The 17923-nt window shown below is 42.2% G+C and overlaps 1 protein-coding gene across 6 annotated transcripts in view; it reads left to right on the forward strand.

The window, feature by feature from the left end:
• Positions 1–17923, forward strand: part of FYN (FYN proto-oncogene, Src family tyrosine kinase) — a 206345-nt gene that overhangs the window by 155440 nt on the left and 32982 nt on the right. For 4 of the 6 annotated variants that reach the window (XM_032651936.1, XM_032651934.1, XM_032651935.1 and 1 more), the window contains 6 exons: positions 795–891; positions 7521–7619; positions 10372–10475; positions 11438–11587; positions 14196–14360; positions 17579–17758. In XM_032651936.1, coding sequence (XP_032507827.1) covers positions 795–891; positions 7521–7619; positions 10372–10475; positions 11438–11587; positions 14196–14360; positions 17579–17758 — 795 coding nt within the window. Of the gene's footprint in view, positions 1–794; positions 892–7520; positions 7620–10371; positions 10476–11437; positions 11588–14195; positions 14361–14739; positions 14896–17578; positions 17759–17923 lie in introns of all 6 variants that reach the window. The other 2 variants (XM_032651938.1, XM_032651939.1) reach the window with 2 other exon arrangements.

Raw genomic sequence — 17923 nt, forward strand, 5'->3', positions numbered from 1 at the left:
AGGGGGTTGCGCAAGGGCCCGAATACCAGGAGGTGAAAATCCCTGAGGGTTGGCTTAGGACTTCCTCCACACAGTAGGCAGAGTTCTAGGCCAAATGCAACACTGGACGTTCTTCAGTGTTGATGGTAAACCGCCGCAAGGCAGGAATGGCCTCTGTGGCGCGTCAGCCAGGTGAGGAAGAGTGAGGACAAGTCGTGCGGGGAGGGGTGAGTCCACGGTGGAAGGAGAGCCAGAGAGAGGGAGTCCTGATGGCCTTGGCAGGTGCCAAGGGCAAGGCATCCTCTGATGGGGTGAACATGTACGGAGAGGGTCTTCTCAGTGCCCGAGCTGCAGAAGGAGTTTCCTGTTACATTCCGTGTCCTGTTATGCCGAGGGAAAGCGTAGTCCATTTTACCCAGACTTGATGTGGGCTCCTGCACGGAGGAGGACGTGTGGGGTAAAGAGCGTCTGTAATTGCTGCAGAGCCCTGCAAATCTGAAGTATAATGTTGCTGCTGCCCCTTGGTTGTGGCCGTGATATCAATATCCATCTCTTCCCAAGGACTCATTCCAAGTGTACAGAGAGAAGTCCTTCAACTCTGGGTTTTAGTTGGATCAAATAATGCTTCCCCTACAAAGACCAAGGCATAAATTCAGCTTGTGACTCTAGTTTCACACAATTACAACACTGTATCATGTTATCAGTACTGATTAGATGTAAATTTTGAGAATGAGGTTTTAGTGAAGACTTAAATTTCTTGGAATTAATTTCCCCTGGTGTAATAATCTCTCCCATTTTGATTTTGTTTTTGTCAGGAGTGACCCTGTTTGTGGCCCTTTACGATTATGAAGCACGGACGGAAGATGACCTGAGTTTTCACAAAGGAGAAAAATTTCAAATATTGAACAGCTCGTAAGTTTGGAGAGGGAGGGGGAAGCATGCACGCCTTTCAGACTGGGCAGCAATTCTTGTGTTAGCAGTCTGCACCTTTTCAGATCTCTGAAATGCTAAGAGAACACTTGCTAATCAATTCATTAATTCTCAGCCACTTAACTTGAGGAAAGAAGAGTTGATGAACCAGTGCGGTATTTTATGGCGCTGTATGTCCAGGGAGCTTTTTGGAAGATATCATAGAAGCAGAGTCGATGGTTTTGGTTTTGGTTTAAAGGTTGTAAAAGCACCAGCCTCGCCCTCTACAAATCTAGTTTCAGATGATTGGCAGGAGGCTGGCCTGTCCACATTAGCCTCTCTTTGCCCAGAGATTTTCTTCAAATTTCACATGTTGCCCTAGCCTCACGTAAGGCTGGCAACAAGTTCCATTTTCAAAACTGCTAAATATTCCCATTGGTGAAGGCTGTGGAAGCCATTTTCCATAATGAAAATTTGCACGTGACTGAAATCTTTGTGAGATGGAAGGAGAAGTGATTTTGCCCACTCGAGAATGCCTACAAGCATGCCTTTTCCATGTGGCCAGTAGAAGCAGCAGTTAAGCAGGCAATGGGGAAATGTCAAGGGTGAGAATCACTCATTTTTCAAATCCTCCATTTAATACTTCCTTTAGGGAGAGTAAATATGGGTCAGATTTCCCTATAGTTTTTAAATATTATGTCTGTTAGGTTAAGGCAGTGTGCACAGATGGGGGCCCTCCAGAAAAATCCAGGCACCAAAGAAAATGGTGGTGTCCCATGTGTGCAAGTCAGGCCCTCTCCCCAACACCTCAAGTTTCCCTCGTGAGCGCCCCCCAGTGGCTGGGAAAGAATGCCACTTGGAGGCTGAGGGCCCACCAGGAAGTTCTCCAGTGCTGCTAGGTCGGGTTACTCTGCCCTCTGCTCTCTGAGCAAACTGGATTTCATGGTGGTGGAAGGGCCCAAAGTCTGGCCCTTCAGCTTTTCCAAGGGCAGGTGAGAGGCAGCCCTGCTCACCCCACCCATCCCAGGAAAGAGGAGTGGTCCTTGGAACAGGGAACTGCCTCAGGCCCTGAAAACTGCCTCCTTGTAAAACCCAGCCCTTCCCTAGGGTGCCCCCAGCTCTCAGGACCACCTTTCAAGGGCAAGAATGGAATTCCTCCCGTAATAGGACAGTGACTCTTCCAGACATCAGAAGGCACATGTCCGTAGTTACAGGGTTATTTTAAAATATATTATTGTCATCATGAACAGGAGGGTGGGTGGGATTTTTTTAACTTTTTATTTAAATTCATATGGTCAAGTGCACGGATCAAAAGTGTGCAGGGTGGTGCTCGCACAGTAAGGCCGCTTAACTTAACAGTTAAAGTGGTACGTTTATGTTATACATATTTTACCAGTTTTTTTTAAGTGTACCATTTGCGGAATTTACACAAACCAAACATGCCTGTACAACACGTACCCAGATCAAAAAGAACATTACCTGCCCCCCATGAGCCCTCCTCCTGTAGCCAAAGGAATTTTTTTAAGCACAGTAAAGAGCTGCCATTTATTGAAGGCTCCTTATGTGCCAGCCATGTGCTAAGCTGCAAAGGTTCTCATTTGCTCTCCACAGCAACTGTCTGAGGTGTGTCTCATAGTCATCTTCTGACATAGGAGGAGCCAGAGGCTCAGGTTAGGGAGCTCCCTGGGTGCACAGAGCTAGCAGGTGGCAAAGCCAAGGGTGAGATGCAGGGATGGCATCCCGAGTGAAGTGTCAGGTTCAGTGTTGGAAAGGCCCACATCAGAGGGGACTGAACTGTTGGAGTTACATGAAGGTTTGAAGGGAAATGGGGGAGGGGGTATTTGGCTTTGATATCTTCTGATTTATGATTCCTTATTGTTAATTTGATGCTCAGATGAATGCCTCTTGTCAGAGTCTACTAACTTTGAATTCTGAAATACACCCTCCTTCCCCTCCCAATTTTGTGCAGTATTTCCTAAATGCCAAGGTTGGTTAGAACTTTTCAATCAACTTGTAACTTCTAAAAGGTAAGAATTAAGGAATAGCAGGAGGTACCATACATGGCTTTTCTTAGGTTTTCTCCACACTGCACATGGATTTACGTGTTGGGTTGCAGGGCACTTGGAAAGCCGGTCCTTGCCCAAACCAAATTTGTGACTTCTTCCTTTGTTAGTCTGGACAGGATCTAGAGTGGCTTCCGATTGGAGTTTTGGAGAAACATTCGAGGAAGACCCGACCTGCCTCAATCTGTGTTTCATGATTTACATGCATGGCCATTAATGTTTACAGAAGGCTTTTGAACCTCTGACTTGTTCTCTTAGAAGACAATATTACAAAGGCTTTTTATCCCTTTAATGTTATTCCTTCTTGCCAGTGGAATTTCTCATCCTACGTGCCATTTAAATGCCCTTTTTCAAGGTTATGGCATGGAAATAAGGTTTTCGTAACAAACACAATATCCTGAAGTCAAGGGTAATAACAGGGAAGAGAAAATCATGAAGGAAAAACAAAGCAATCGTAAAGAACCAGACGGCATGTGTCTCCTTGCCCCTGCCCGTGCCTCTCCCAGCCCCTGGCTCTCATCCCTTGAAAGAGAGAGAGGGACAGGGCTGTGTTCTCCCTGGGGCAGCTGCCACACCTCCTAGTGTGGGTCCGCCTGCTCCTTTCCCTGTCAAGAGGCAGGAACTGGAGGCCACAGGGCTGGCTTTTGTGTTTCACAGTGCAGCATAAACCACGTGATAATGCACGTGTGCCCATGCCCGGAGCCATCGGCACTGCTTCCCACCGTGGGGATGTGAGGTCCTTCATGGACCTGGTGTAGGGGCTCAGTGTAGGGAATTTGGACATTATTAAACTTGACCCATTTTGAATATGTGAATTCATCTGTTTTATTCCCTGTTTTCACATTTTATGACTAGCGATGTACCACCTAGAAACAGCAACTCTAAAATGTAGTAGACATTTTACACAGCATGGAGTGGTGCTCACTGCCTAGGGTAGTGACTCCTTTAAAGTTCTTTTCATTGTGATAAGAAGAAATCTGGTTTAGAGCCCATCTAAACATTTGACAAAATTGTTATGGATATGCCCTATGAGAGTAAGATGGGCAGTGACCAAATTCAGAAAGAATCCAGCATTTATAATAATGCTCCACAGCTCCATAGATCAAGGCTGACTTCTGTTTGCAAATGTCACTTCCTGGCTCCATCAGGGCTCCAGACTCCCAGCTCCTGAGACCACAGGCCATCTCTGAGCAACTCTGGGGATTGGGAAGAGGGTCTTTTACTAAGTGTTTACATTAGAACCACAGGGGAAGCAGTTACGGAAACTTAAACGCTCTCCTAAACCAGAGGCAGGGCTTAAATCATATATTTGAATCAGAGCAAGATAGCAGTTGAAGAAAAACCCCACCAACTCTGAATTAATGAAATAACTGGACTGTAAGAACTGTTTCAAGGAATGCAGCTTTAATAATACTAATTACTCCTAGTAACTCAAGTAAAGAAAGAAAAAGTAGCACAGTAAAGATCCTATTTTCCTAAATCAAGGTGAATAAATTGTAAGAGGATATTATTTATTTGTAGGTGAATTGGGCTCCTAGTGTATTAAACAAATGATTTATTCATTTGCTTAAAAGGCTTTTTTGATGTCTTGAGTCTGTAGCAGCCTGTCTGGACACAACATGTGAGTTTTACTACATAATACATTGTGTCCTTGTCACCCCATAGCTCCTTTGATGGAGAAAGTGACCCTGGATGGCCTCAAAAAAGAGAAAAGGATTTTATCTTTCTCAGTTTCTCATGAGTAACTGAAAACCCTTGTGAGATTAATGGAGTCACTTAAGAGAAAATCATGAATTCCTGATACAGGACTTTCGAACAGTCTGATAGTTGGATTCTAATCTGTGCTGAACTATTTAGGTGGCAAGACCAAAATGAGATAGTTAATGCTGGATTTGAAATGGAAATAACTTGATTAATACCACGTCACCTGAATAAGACTGAGCTGTCACAACCTGCAACAAAGTGCATTGGCTTCCTGCCCCAGACAACATTTCCATGTACCCCAAAATTGATAGGTGACTTTTTTTTTTAATTTAAATCAATTAGAACTAACTCAGTGAAGGTTATCTTGCAGTAAAAAAAATTTCCCAGGGGTGTGTGTGTGTGAGTGAGAGAGAGAGAGAGAGAGAGAGAGAGAGGGAGGAGGGAGGGAGGGACGGAGGGAGGGGGAGAGAGAGAGAGAGAGAGAGAGAGAGGGAGAGAGAGAGAGAAAAGAAAAGAAAAGAAAGGCTGGAGGTGATCAGTATGGTTATTTTTTATGATGAAATGTCTCCATCTAGTGGAATTTCAGAGCAGTAAAAATGTCACCACATTAAAATGAAGATAATGGCTCGAAAGCGATTTCCTTAAATGCATGCAGTGTTCAAAGAAAAAAGCAAACTTCCACATATGTTCTTAGATAATATACTTATAACTGCATGTATTTCTTTTGGAGGATGTAGAAATGAACCCAATACAAACTGTTTAAATGTTAGCATTTTTAATTTCATGATTTGAACCTAAAAGGCAGGGGGTCAAGATAGGGGAGCAACACAGGGTAGATTCCACACAGCTGGATGGATCTAGTTCTTAAGTTGGGGGGTGGGTTCACAGGTGTTCATCTGTACATACGGTCTTTGGTACGTATAAATTATTTCATAATAAAAATCTGGACATAAACTAAATTTAAGGTTATTAATAAAAGACTTTCTGGGGAAAATCATCTCCCTCTTTTGATTGATTTAAATTTAATAGGATAACAAAAGAAAGACTGAAAAACCAACTGAAACATAAGTGTTTTAAAGCCTTTGCCAGCACCCTGTCTCCTTGTGAGCTATCCTGTGCTACTCGTGCCACCTGACGCTTTCCCGCAACTGCACCTGTAGCACATGTGGGCTCGTCCGCATTTGTCTGTCGCTGCATTAAATCCTATATGGAGTCATTGCTCATCGTCACCTCTCTCAGAGTCAGTCTTTAGAGGATGGGTCATTGGAGTAAGGCTTGCATTTAATATGGAGGCTGGTTATCCTCTACCTAATTGCATTAGTCTGGGGAGGATCTTGACCAGGGCCAAAAGCCAACATTTCTCTTCCCTGTCTGAGGGCTTTGACACACAGCCCAGCAAAAAAGTGATTTTAAAAAAAAAAACACAACAACAAAACAGCTTGGGATTTCTCTTGTTGCCTTCAAGGACCAAAAAAGGAAGGAGAGAAGGTGCTGGGTTTCTGGTGATCAGAAGTCTAGGAGGTCTCCATCTACTCAGGGGCAGCGCACCCTCCCTTCCCCCTTGCACTCCTGACTGCAGGCCGGTGGAGGGCTCTGCAGCACTGTCGGCGTCAGAGCTACAGCCCCACATACATGCTAACCTTGCTGATGGGAAGAGGCACGCACTCCTCCCCTGCTCTCTGTCACATGCAGCTATGCGAGTCTGAACAAATGAACTCTAACCGTTTAATCTACTCATCTGTTGCAAGCTGAGGGTGGTATTCTCACCCCCCTTTCACATCCTTCTGCCTGCAGCGCTGAGAGCCCCACAGATGAGCCCATGCTGTTGCTGGAACGCTGGGCTACACAAAGTGGTGGGACTGAGACTCTCATCCCCTTAGCGAGTTTTTGTTCTCTGTCTGCACTTGCACGCACACAGTTACACCCACCCTTCCTCTCCTTCCCTTCAGACTCAGAGCAGTGCTGTCAATACTTGATGAAATAACCTCAGGGAGAAAGTGTCTGAGCAAGGCGTAACCTACTGTACGCTTTATTCTTCTACCCATTTTCTTGAGAGCAAACAAGGCAGGTATTCATCTCTTAACGGGCCTCCTAACAGGCTTCCTTTCTCAGGTGATATGCAACTATAATGTCTGTCTGCTGTCCGTCTTTCTGTCTCTCTCTGCCTCCCTCCCTCCCTTGTTTTTCTTTCCTTCTTTCTTTTGAATCATTCAATGGCTGACAAAGTAATGCTAAAGCCAGCGGCTTGCATCTCTCCAGAGATACCAGGATGTTGGTCGCCTCGGGACAGGGGATGAAATAGAGACTGTTAGCCGGATTAGCAGTGCATGCTTTTTTTTTTTTTCCAGCTTTATGGATATATAATTGGAAATATGACATTGTATAAGTTTAAGGTGTACAATGTGATGGATTGAAACGTATATTGTGAAATGTTTACTACAAGAAGGTTAGTTAACACATAGGTCACCTCACATAATTACAGTTTTGTTGTTGTTACAATGTTTTTCTTAAATGGGGGGGGGGTGCGGAGTTCCCTTCCCTTCCCTTCCCTTCCCTTCCCCTCTGTGTAAGTTGGAGACACTTAACAAGCAAAACGCCCTCTCCCCACCAGAGCCCCCTCATGGCCAGGGTCCTACATTCTGAATTTATAAATAAGGCAAGAGATGAGAGACAAAGCTGGCTTCCTCTCTGCGCTGACACAGATTGTAACCATTTGACCCTCACAGAAGGCTGTGTCGGAGTTTGGAGAAATCTAGTAGTAGAATGACTAGGAGATAGTCCTATGCTCTTACAACACAGAGTCTGTGACTGCAAAACATTGAAATGGTCGACATATTCACTTCCTTTTCTCTTTTTTCCCTGCAGGGAAGGAGATTGGTGGGAAGCACGCTCTTTGACAACTGGAGAGACTGGTTACATTCCCAGCAATTATGTGGCTCCAGTTGACTCCATCCAGGCAGAAGAGTATGTTTTGTTGTTTTCAGTTAACTACTTGCTTTTAAAGTTAGTTGCCCTGATTAGTGCCACTAACATTGTGTAAGTGGGAGAAGTAGTTCACTAGAGCGATTAAGCGGTGAGAGGATGTGGCAGTGCTTGTCTCCCAGGCTCTATGCCATGGTTTTTGCCACATCTGGATAATACTTGTACCCTTATTAACTTAATATTTTTCTTAAAGCCTGCTCACTTTTAAAAAAAAACATTTATTTTGAGAAGAAACGTTATATTAGTACCTTAAATGAAAACCCAATATTACTTGCCATAGATAGAAGTAACCATAAGAAAGTGATGAAATTCTAGCTAGAGCATGTATTATTGCCAACCCAAGGATTTAAGCCTGCAGTCTGCTGAAGAAAAGAGGAGAGGGGTGGGAAGAAGGGAGGGATGGAGAGAGAGAGAGAAAGGGGAGGGTGTAAGTAATTGTTAAAGATCAATTTGAGCTTTTTCTCCTCGATGTAATCAGAAATGTTAGGGGGGTGCTGAAAAGACATACTGTCCACACCGCAGGTAGGAGTAACTCACATGCAGTGTATCCTACCACTCGGGAAATCCTGTGGTGATGCATGTCAAATGGTCCTTTCCTTTGATGTGAGGTCTCGGGTGGTTTCTTTCATAGTAGATCATGACTAACAGCCCAAGGATTTCACTGATGGCAGTTTCGGCAGGTGGTCGATAGGAATTCTAGAAGGTACAGCCATGGTTCCTCCTCCTGGCCTGTGGGGATTCATGGGCACTTCCAAAGTGAACTGTCAGAATGGTTCCTGTAGCGGCCCTAACCTCTGAACCGAGGGGAAAAGAGGTGGGACAGGATCTCCCAAACATGAGACCCAGGCCTTCCCCCTGACACCTTGGGGACCTGCCTCTCCTGCTCGGTGGGGCAGGCCTGACTTACCAGAAAGGTAGCTGAGAAAAGTCAGCCACGCAGCCCAAGCTTTGGCTCTGATATTTAATATGCCCTGGGTTTGTTTAAGCACTGCAGGGAGGATTAGACTCCACACCCCAGCCAGATCCCCAGTGGGATTGCTCTCTCGTCTTTAATTCCTCTGTATTTCCTCTAAGAAGATCTGTTTTGTTTCCCACTCTCAAATACTCAGTGGTTCTGAGCTCCTTTTTTCCCTCAGTGAGTGTGTTTCATCATCAGTGAATAAAGGAATCCGTATTGAATCTTTTTTTTTAGGGCAGATTTGCAAACATCTTTGTGTTCTTTCAGAATAAAAGGTACCACCAAAATGCAGCATTACTTTGACTTAACTGGGATCCTACCCACAGTATATTTAAGTTACATTTATAATGGTCAGGTTTTTTAAGTACTTTGTTTTTAAAGAATAAAATAGCATTTTAAAAATAATACCTTTGGTTTTACATATGCAATTAATTACCATTATCTTAAAATACGATTGTTTTAGTACACTCCACTGTTCCAGTGGTTCTCTTTTCATCACTGTTCCTATTTACACTGCATTTTAATTGGGTTATTGATACAAACCCAGAAAGTCATTTCTCACAAATAATTGGTGTAATTCCCTTTATACCACCTAGCACTAGGTTAAGATTGTTGCAATCTTGTGCCTTTAAAAGTCACTGAGGAGCTGGCATGCAACGTGTCTTTTCTGATCTTCAGGGAAGCTCTTTCATTCACAAAAGAATTTGATAGTGAACACATAATAGCTATGCACAAGTATAATGAGTTGAAATTTCGTTTTAGAAACTGGATCCTTTCACAGTCAAATATTCTAAAAATTGTTCCTGTGCACAGATTCCGATGGAATGCTACCAAGTTCTCCCTAGGGCTCTTGGAGCACCTGCTGCTCACTCAGCACCTGGTGCAGAAACGTTACCCAAGTGCCAGGCAGTGCTTAGGGCTGGAGGGTGCAGGGGGAGGTGAAGATGAATAAGGAAGGTCGGCAGGTGATGTGATGTGATGCCTCCTAAAGTTGCACGGGAGTGTCATTACAGGGAGAGTATGAACACGTCTGTGACACTGAGTGTTTTTAAGTGTTTACGCTGGTTGGCCGAACGCAGTAACCTGGCCCTGCAGCTGTGCTAGAGCTCACGTGTGGCAGGTCACAGCCCTGCCATGCAGCAGATGCCTTTTATCCATCCAAGTCCTCACCCCTGCTGGACAGGAAGAAAAGAGAAACAGGCATCCAGGGACAGCAGTCATCTCAAATTAGGGGTAGCCTTGACCATTTTCCTTCAGAGTTGCTGTAGGTAGGAAGTTACTGAAAATACCGTGTCTTTGTTCTTTGTCCATTCTGACTGACATTTTTTCAATGCTTGATTAATGATCTTTAAAGACACTAAGACTGTGTTTTGTTATTTCCCAAGGGTTGTAATTATGCTCAGAAATCCAGGGTCTTGTAGAGGTGCGTGGGAAGGGTCTCCTGCAGTTGCCATTTCAAAACAAGGTCTTGGGTTTCTCTTTTTGTGCATGTGGGTGGCACTTTTAACACAAACTCACCAGTTCCTGTCATCTCTGGAGGGAAGAAAAATAACCTGCAATTCAAATCTGATCGTTTTTCAGGAGTGAAGGAGATGGATTAGGGATGGAATCAGGAATAGATCAAAAGGGAATCAGATGAGGCTAGGGAGAACGACACAGGGTGAGGCTAGGGATGGAGTCGGACGTGAGGAGGATTCACGGGCAGAGGAGCTGATGCTGTTGCATTTTTGCAAATGAACATCATAAAACATTTCCTTCCCTTGATCTCATTTAAAGGTGGTACTTTGGAAAACTTGGCCGAAAAGATGCTGAGCGACAGCTTTTGTCCTTTGGAAACCCAAGAGGTACCTTTCTTATCCGTGAGAGTGAAACCACCAAAGGTAAGATAACGAGTTGAAGAACTTGGCTTGTCATTCAAATCTGTGGATTAGTCAGAGGGGATGAAAGGCTTATCTCTAACGTACAAGGGTGTTTAAATGGCACATATCCTCCCTGTCTTGTGAGCAGAGTCCTATATTCAGTTTCCCCTCCAGGCTCTAGAACTGCAGACAGTTCCAAAAGGACTACAGAGGCTCAAAATCAAGACCTTCCCCCCGGAAACAGGGGCTGGGACCGCTTCTCTCCTCCACGCATGCAAGATCATAGAATCTTCAGAAGTCCTTTAGAATTAGGATTTTCTGAAACTCTTAGTTCCTCAGGCACCAATCACACAGGTTGTTTTTTGCATTTCTTTTGTTTTTTCCACAACTGAGGACTTCTTTTCCTCCATCTGCTGGCCTTCTCATTACGTAACAACTCATTAGAACCCAATAGAGGAGCTGGGCCAAAGAAAAAGCAGTGGCCTTCTAGCTTGATATACCAGACACTAGTTATCTGCTACTGTGAAAAGTGTTCTGAAGCAAGAATTGGAAGCTCAGTTCTAGAGAAACAGTCCTTAGATTTCTTCAGTACACGCCACCCCTGCCTCTGTGATGCCCTGTGGGTAACGGAGACTAGGGCAGCGATCTCAGCCGTGAACATCTGTGCTTCCCTTCATCTTGCCCGGGGGGAGTTGGGTCTATGCCATGTTCACCAGCACAAGTGTACTGAATAGAGTATCACAGGGAAAAATCCAGAGAGCTTTCATTCTCAAGGGTAGAATCATTTTATGGCTAATATCTTCTGACATTTGCAGGAAAAGGGTGTTTTCTTCCTATGTTACTGAGTGGAAGAGTGTGTGTGTGTGTGTGTGTGTGTGTCTCCTCTTGATAATTATTAATCAGAATACTCAAGTAAATGAGACCCAAAAAACAAATTGGTACTCAAAATGATTGGAGCTGCTAATGCTTTGCACATTTCCCAGGTGCCTATTCACTTTCTATTCGTGACTGGGATGATATGAAAGGAGACCACGTCAAACATTATAAAATTCGCAAACTTGACAACGGTGGATACTATATTACCACCCGGGCCCAGTTTGAAACACTTCAGCAGCTTGTACAACATTACTCAGGTAACCTGAATTCTAACTGACTGCTAACCATTTGGATACTGGAGGGTAGGGGTGGGCACAGAGCGGGAAAGGGGAAAGAGGTACAACAAATATATACAAAAGCACTAGGAAAATACTTTTCTTTGCTAGCCCTTCGAGGTGGGGCTTGGCCAAATAGGTTCTATCACTGTTTTTTCCTCCATAGTTATTATTAGTTCCAAATGTTTGTCAAAAGATTATACCATTCAAGTTCCCCAAGTAGAAAGCAATAGGTTAAATTTTAAAAGCTGTTTGTTTTTTTGTCTTCATCTTGAAATCCTTGGAAGTTATCTCTTCCTGTTCCCCTGCAGAATATAATTCAGGAGCTGTGAAAGGAAGAGGGTGTGGTCTCCGGGGGAACACTTACACGGGGCCTCCTAGAGGGTGTGCTGTGTTTCTACCATTACTTCACACTCAGCGCTGTAGCGGGAATGGCTGCACATGCATCTCATTGTCATGACTAGATGACTTTCACAATCTATTTATCATGTTCTACTTCCCCACCAGTACTTCCGTTTCCTAACTAGACTTAGACGTATATGATCCACAGCTCCTAAATCTGTTACAGCTATTGTGTTAAATTAAACTTTTAAACAGTAGATCAGTCTCTGTCCTAACACCCAGACATCACCACTAGTCTGTTGTTCCTAGAAACATACAATTATTAGGTATTTAGGTGTGTGATTTGTACATTTTATTAAAGAAGGTGGTTTTATGTGCAGTTGTCAGAACGATTGCTTTCTTTCCTAGATTAGCAAGTCAACCCCACTATATCAATATGTACACACCAATAGATAGGGATATGCATGTACAGATAGAGATCTATGGCCCGTTAAACCCAATAGTTTTTTGTGTGATCCATATATACATTTTATATTATTCTTCAGGACAATGACGAGACTCCGAAATAGTACATGGCTTGACTTCAACTATCGCTCTGTGCTCATTCATTTAAAATTATGTGTGTATAATTTTTTAGCACCAAAAAAAAGCATTTTTTTGAAAATGGCAATAAATGTCTATCGATTGATCCTGGGCAGTAATGAACAAACGAAAACATTAATAACACTTGAAGTACTTGTTGATTAGGGCAGGGGGTATCTTTTGTCTATGTGGATTCTAATGAAATACTTGGGAGAAATGGAGCAGAATATCTCCCTGCGCTTAAGTGGTATACTCAGAATACCTGCATGTTGTAAGGATTTTTCAAATGCCTAAATATATTTCATTACAGCCAAGCATCAGCTGGATCCCCAGGGTTTGGATCATTTGAAAATATTGTGTTGGAAAGGGCACCTTAATAACATCATAAAGCTGGAAGGAGAGAAGGGATATGAAAAGCAATAGACATTTTTTAATCTCAAAAAAAATCCATCTCGAGACAGATTTGTTTTTATATTGGCTTTTCCTCTTCCCTCTTTCTCTCCCTCACACAATAAAACGCCTTTGAAATATTGACACATAAATAATTTCCTGCCTTAATGTCTCAGAACCTGATTCTATCAAAAAAGAAAGGAATAAAAGGCACTTGCAGCTGGTTCCTGGAGAAAAGGCCGCAACACTACATTTTATTTCCCTGGATTTGAGGGGTCTCTGGTGGGGTACGGCTGGTGGGGCTCTGTCCGCCTCAAGCCAGGCACTCTGCAGCTTTTGTTACTGCCCTGATTCCTTATCCATTGTCACCTTTCTCACCTGACTGATGTTTAACTGGGCATTTAGACAATTTTCCCTTACCACTGCTAGGTTCTAAAAGGCTTTTTCTTTAAAGAGAGAGAGACAAAAAGGGAAAAAATCTTCCAAATAACCTATTAGTGATAACGACTTTTTCCCTTCCTCTTTTTCATAGGAAATAGAGTTCTCTCGCATCCTTGAGTTTCTGCAAATTTTAGTTTCCATTCTTTCTCCTTTCAAACCAGACTCCTAAATTATACATCGGAGACTTGTTATAAAGTTTTTTTTAAGGGAAAATAATCAAAAAAGCAAGAGTTTCTGACTGGTAGAATAGAGTCAGTTCAAACTGCCAAGGAAATCACTAGAGAAATATGACCTCTTTTTTCCCTTGCCAGGTATAATCTTCAGCCTTACTAGTTTATAACAGTCTAATGTTCTGTACAAGAATCCTGTACTGAAGTTACAGTTTTAAGTATATTCATAGCAAAGAGTCCCCAAACCCTAGATATTAGACAGGGGCAAAAGACAGTTGTGCTGACATTCTGTGGTCCAGATGTGCCTTTTGAAATCAGCGGAGGTATTTGCAGAGTTCCGGAAGCCATGTTATTAGCACGTTGGGCTGAAAACATTTTTCTTATTCAGTGAGCACAGAAACCAAAGCGGTCTGTATCTGTATATACATATAGACTATATTAGACCTGGGGGTATGCAGTCATCCAAATATAAAATGTCCTCTATTCTACCTCCAACAAACATGTTTCAGCGTGTGGTGTCTAATCTTCCAAGACGTGTATAGTTCTCTGCTGACGTAGCACTGTTTTGAGTAACGCTGTGTGCTGGCTGGGTTTGTGCACCTGTAAGTGTTGTTTCACGTGTTTGCTTTTCTTTTCCCCTCCTGCTGCTGTCCCTGCCCCATCAGAGAGAGCCGCAGGCCTCTGCTGCCGCCTAGTAGTTCCCTGTCACAAAGGGATGCCAAGGCTTACCGATCTATCTGTCAAAACCAAAGATGTCTGGGAAATCCCTCGAGAATCCCTGCAGTTGATCAAGAGACTGGGAAATGGGCAGTTTGGGGAAGTATGGATGGGTATGCTGAGACTCAATTACTCTATTACTAGCTTTCTTGTTTGGGAAGTCCCAAACATCAAAGATGGAAGGTGAAAATAAAGACTTTTTGGCCAAGAAGAAAATGTGAATTACTAATAATTTTGATTTTGATTTCAGAATTCTGGTCAAGATTGGAAAGTGGCTCAGATGATACTACTATATGAGCCTCAATTCATAAACCAGTAAATGCTACAAGGAATATTCTAGCCTGCACCAAATGCCTTCATTTCCAACTGCAAATGTTTGTGAAATGAACTCAGTGTCACCCTAAAGGGCACATCACCTCCCATCTTTCCTAGTGCATGCCTGATAATGGATTATAAGGACTGTGTTTTCTTTATCAATTCCCTTTCCTGTAGAGAAAGCTGATGGTTTGTGTTTTAACTTAACTGTGATTGCATCGAGTTGTACCCCACAAACTTCTGGATTGGCTAAAGATGCTTGGGAAGTTGCACGTGATTCCTTGTTTCTGGAGAAGAAGCTGGGTCAGGGGTGTTTCGCTGAAGTGTGGCTTGGTAAGGCAGAGGGCACATTTTGTTTTGGCTGCATCTCAAGGCCAGTTAAAAGAACAGTTTTAAACAAAAACATATACAGCCGTTGGGACCAAGTCGCTTAACCTGGATAGCTAGACGGGCACAGGCCATCCAGATTATACCCTTCTATCCTACTTCATGTGGTTAATTAAGGCACGCACAGAACAGGAAACCAGTACAATAAGACTATGGTGTTTCCTCTTCCTCAGATGTGGGAAGGTAAGATTCTATAGCTGGGCTAATGCACGGGAAGACCATGGACTTTTTTTGCTCAATAGCCTGGTTTTGAAGCTTTTCTAGCTGATTAACCGTGGGCAAGGGGCTTATTTAATCTCCTTGAACCTCAGTTTCCTCATCTGTAAAGTTGGAATAATACCTGCATCTTAGGATTGTCTTGAGAATTTCATGGAGAGTATGTTTAGAGTCACTTGCATATAGCAGGTGTTCAGTAGACACACATACTTCTCTCGTAATTTGGTTGTCGTGTCATTGATCAGGCCAACTGCACTGGCCCTCCCCACTGCTTTTGTAACACCCTGAAACATCTGTCAGTAAGGTAATGTTGGTGCTTACGGAATCCTGCTTCTTACTTTCTTAGAGTCAATTAAAAGCAATATAGGTAGGTACCTGTTGATGTGTGTGGTATAGGTATCTAGATTTAAAAGATTTAATACAGTTAAAGCACTTAGAACAGAACCTGACAACTAGTAAATACTACCTATAGAGACAGGGGGAGAGAGAGAGAGATACACACTCAGATATACACGTGTATGTGAGTATGCATATGCTATTATAATAAGTATTATTATAATTGTTTTCAGAGTCCACATTATTGTGTCCATCTCTGTCTGGAACTTAACTCTCATATTGTAAAATATATTTATATAGCCTTCCTCTCCCTCATCCCCAACCAACTTATAATTGTATTTGTGGGTTCTAAGGATTTCAATGCAGTCACTCATAAAATCAGGAAGATTTAAACCCTATACAAAAATTTATTTTCAAACTTTATAATTACCTATTTTAAATCATTACACGTTATTAGGATTTTGTTTCCTACTGAACATAAAACACCGTGTTGGGGCAGTTCAGGTTCCGGATGGAAGGCTGTATAAGTAACCAGGTTGTTATTAGAGAGGACGATCTCACTCTATTTAAATTTCGGGGGTGCTAAAACACTCACATAGACCACTTACAAAGTGTCAAATTTCCCATTTACGTTTAGTGGTCAGTTCTCTATAAGATTTGAATGAACTCTTCTTTGAACCACTTATTCTTTGATAATTTATATTTTTGTAGGTTGCATGCTGTGATTTTGTGAATCATGTTTTTAACAGGGTAATAAGAGTTGCTCCACTTTATAGAATTTTTTAGTTCTAAAATCAGTTATATTAAATATAAAGTTAATTCAAACAAGCCCTCTTTTCCAAGTAGAAAACAATATAATCTTAGTAGATTTTTCTGTTTCCCTTATAGTTTTAATTCAAAGTCATAGGACTAATAATGGATACACATAGAATTTAGACATTTTTTTTTTTTAATTTTGGTGCTGAAAGAGACTGGAGAGAGAATCCAGTTCCATTTCTGTACTTTACAGATGAGGTAAATGATGGTGATCATAAACCAGGCCTGCCTCTGAACCGCCTAGATTTTTTTTTAAACATGTGAAGTTCAGGTATCTCTATTCCCTCTTAGCTGCTGTTTAATTTTTCCAGTCTATCTGCTAGAAGTCATTGTTCTTGTGGCTGACCATCAGTAAGCTTGAGGAATTTTCCTTTACTGGTTGAAGTGTTGGCAAGTGGACCGAGAGCTTCTTGCCAATGCTTATCAGCACACTTAGCTCAACTTTTCAAGGACTCAGTCAAGCAGCTTATCCATTGCTGACAACCTGAAGTCTAGAGGTAATCTCCAAACATCCTCAGTGTGTTGCCATGTATTTTTAAATGGCACACCCCATAAAACAGAACTTAATCTCATTTCTTCCATGCTCACTCTACTGCCTAAGGGATGGCTCTTGGATGGCCAGTCCTGTTTTAACCCGTAGACTTTCATCCTTATAAAGAAGTGTCCAGAAAGTACTAGGGATCTAATGTACAACATGATAAATGTAATTAACGCTGCTGTATGTTATATATGAAAATTGTTTAGAGAATAAATCCTGAGTTCTCAAGAAGTAAATTGTTTCTATTTCTTTAATTTTGTATCTATTTGAGATGACGGATTTCACTAAACTTAATTGTGATAATCACTCCGTGATGTACGTAAATCAAATCATTATGCTTTACACCTTAAACCTATACAGTGCTGTATGTCAGTTATATCTCAGTAAAACTGGAAGGAAAAAAAAAGATGTATCCATCCAGAGCTTTTGATACAAATTTGTAATCACATGGCTGAGCCAGAAAAGGAAAGTGATATATATCAAAATCACAAAAAAATTTTAAAGAATTATAAACCATGATATAGCCATAACTAAACACATTTTTCCTGTTGAAAATACTTGACTGAGTCCTTACATTTGATTGTCTTTGTTCAACAAAAAAAAATATGTTAAGTTTTTTTTAAGTTAAAATCCAACTTTATGCAAATAGCTACTCACTAAACAACTTTTTTTTCCATCAAAAGAGGATCTTTGGTTTGACTTGATATTGTGGGGTGTCTGCAGGTACCTGGAATGGAAACACAAAAGTAGCCATAAAGACTCTTAAACCTGGCACAATGTCCCCTGAATCGTTCCTTGAAGAGGCACAGATCATGAAGAAGTTGAAGCATGACAAACTGGTTCAGCTCTATGCGGTGGTGTCCGAGGAGCCCATCTACATTGTCACTGAGTATATGAATAAAGGTCAGGCCAGGCCTCTCGGGCTCCCCCTCACGGGAACCTGCAGCCTTGTTTTGGGGAGGGAAATGGAGCTTGCCTGCTTGCTTTTTTCCTCCCCCTTCTCCATGAATCCAGCATTCTTATCAAGACGCACAAATTGTGTGCTCACTAATGAAAACATTTTAAGAA

This window comes from Phocoena sinus, chromosome 12, assembly GCF_008692025.1.
Source record: "Phocoena sinus isolate mPhoSin1 chromosome 12, mPhoSin1.pri, whole genome shotgun sequence".
Classification (NCBI taxonomy): domain Eukaryota; kingdom Metazoa; phylum Chordata; class Mammalia; order Artiodactyla; family Phocoenidae; genus Phocoena; species Phocoena sinus.